Source organism: Nicotiana tomentosiformis, chromosome 6, assembly GCF_000390325.3.
Source record: "Nicotiana tomentosiformis chromosome 6, ASM39032v3, whole genome shotgun sequence".
Lineage (NCBI taxonomy): Eukaryota > Viridiplantae > Streptophyta > Magnoliopsida > Solanales > Solanaceae > Nicotiana > Nicotiana tomentosiformis.
In genome coordinates, this window is record NC_090817.1 from 47,471,910 (window position 1) to 47,473,814 (window position 1,905).

The following is a 1,905-nucleotide window of genomic DNA, read 5'->3' on the forward strand; positions in this document are numbered from 1 at the left end:
ACTGCCCCAACATTTGGAGTACAAATGAGAAGAACTTTAACTAAATCCAATAATTTGTAATAGATGTAATTATTTTGAATATAAGATCAGTGAATACTAAAAAAGCTTTTGAGAGGCTTATCACAATGCATAAACATCACTACTTTGAATTCATTGGAATAATGGAACCAATGCAGCAGGAAAAGAAAATTGGAGAGATATAGAAGGAAGATTGATTTTGCACAGGCTGTGGTAAATTTTTCAAATAAGATCTGGGCTTTCATCGATGAAATGTATGAGGTTACTATTCTATATGATATGGTGCAACAACTGACATTAAAACTCATGTTGAACTCATTCTCACATTGGTGTATGCCAAATGTGATGCTATTGAGAGGATAGAACTCTGGGATTCCTTGTATGTAATGGCTAGAGATATGGCTGTCCCATGGCTTGTGGGTGGTGATTTTAATATAATTTGGGATTAGGAAGAAAATATTTGAGGACTTTCATTTTTCTAAACGAGGTAGATGATTTTAGATACTGCATCAACACTTGCAACCTATCAGATCTTGGCTTCAAGGGGAGTATTTTCACTTGGTGGAATGGAAGGGCAGATGAGGACTTCATTTTCAAAAGGCTCGATCGTTGTTTAGCTAATATGGAATTCCAGCAAACCTTCCCAATATTGGAAGTCACACATCTATCCAAGATTGGATCTGATCATAGTCCTATGCTATTGAAGTGTGATTTTGAAGCTCCTCCAGTTAAGAAATCTTTTAGGTTTCTTAATTTCTGGGTGAAACATGATACTTTTAAGGATGTCATTAGGGAGAATTGGCATGCTGATTTCAGTGCTAATCCTTTTATACTCTTAAATTTCAAATTAAAGAAGTTGAAGAAGGCATTGTCTACATGGAGTAAAGAAACTTATGGAGATATATTTCAAAAGATTGTGAGCTTGGAGGAAGTTGTTATGGTGCATGAAAGGCAGTTCGAAGCAAATCCTACACAGCTGAACAGGGAAAGGCTACAAAAAGTTCAAGCTGAACTGATTAGATACCTTGCACTGGAAGAGGAATTCTGGAGACAAAAGTCAGGTATGACATGGTTTAAGGATGCTGATAGGAAGATAAAGTTCTTTCATGCTCAAGTTAATGGTCTAAGAAAAGGATTGCATCTCAAGAGGATACAAAGCAGACTTGGCAACTGGATTGTGGAGGAAGATCAAATTGCAGAAGAAGCTGTCAATTTTATTAAGGACCAATTATATGACACTGTGGCTCCTAATACTTTTGGCATCATTGATCACATACCTATTTTAGTAGACATGGAGCAGAATGCAAAACTAATCAGTCAACCTACAAGAGAAGAGGTTAAACAGGCAGTTTTTGGCTTAAATGGGGAGAGTGCAGGAGGTCCAGATGGATTCACAGGTGCCTTTTATCATTCATGCTGGGATATCATTGGAGAGGACATTATGCAATGGTTTTGGCATTCTTCAGTGGAAAACAACTACTAAAATGTGTGACACACACAAATCTAGTGCTCTTACCAAAGAAAGAGGTAACTACATTTTCGGATATGAGGCCTAGAAGCCTTAGTAACTTCATCAACAAAATCTGTTCTAGGGTGATTCATGAGAGATTGGGGGGATGATTTCTAATCTAATTTCAGAAGAACAAGCAGGTTTTGTGAAAGGGAGCATTATTGTTGAAAATGTAATCTTAACTCAAGAAATCATCACTGATATTAGATTAAGGACAAGGGCTGGACCTAATGTGGTGATTAAGCATGATATGACAAAAGCTTACGATAGGCTATCATGGTTATTTCTGACTAAGGTGCTAAGGAAAATGGAATTTTGTGAAAGATTCATTGGTTTGGTCTTTGATATTGTAGGAAACAATTGGTATTCAGTGCTCG

At 36.8% G+C, this 1,905-nt stretch overlaps 1 protein-coding gene across 1 annotated transcript; it reads left to right on the forward strand.

Moving 5' to 3' along the window:
* The first annotated feature begins 404 nt into the window (after positions 1–404).
* On the forward strand, positions 405–1,501 carry LOC138893942 (uncharacterized). The gene is made up of 2 exons (XM_070178613.1): positions 405–441; positions 549–1,501. The coding sequence occupies exons 1-2, from the start codon at positions 405–407 to the stop codon at positions 1,499–1,501; spliced, it is 990 nt and encodes a 329-aa protein (XP_070034714.1).
* The last annotated feature ends 404 nt before the right edge of the window (positions 1,502–1,905 follow it).

Coding starts and splice junctions, on each gene's coding strand:
- LOC138893942 (XM_070178613.1), top strand. CDS start 405: ATGGCTAGAGATATGGCTGTCCCATGGCTTGTGGGTG. Junction 442..548: donor TGTCCCATGGCTTGTGGGTG/GTGATTTTAATA, acceptor GCAACCTATCAG/ATCTTGGCTTCAAGGGGAGT.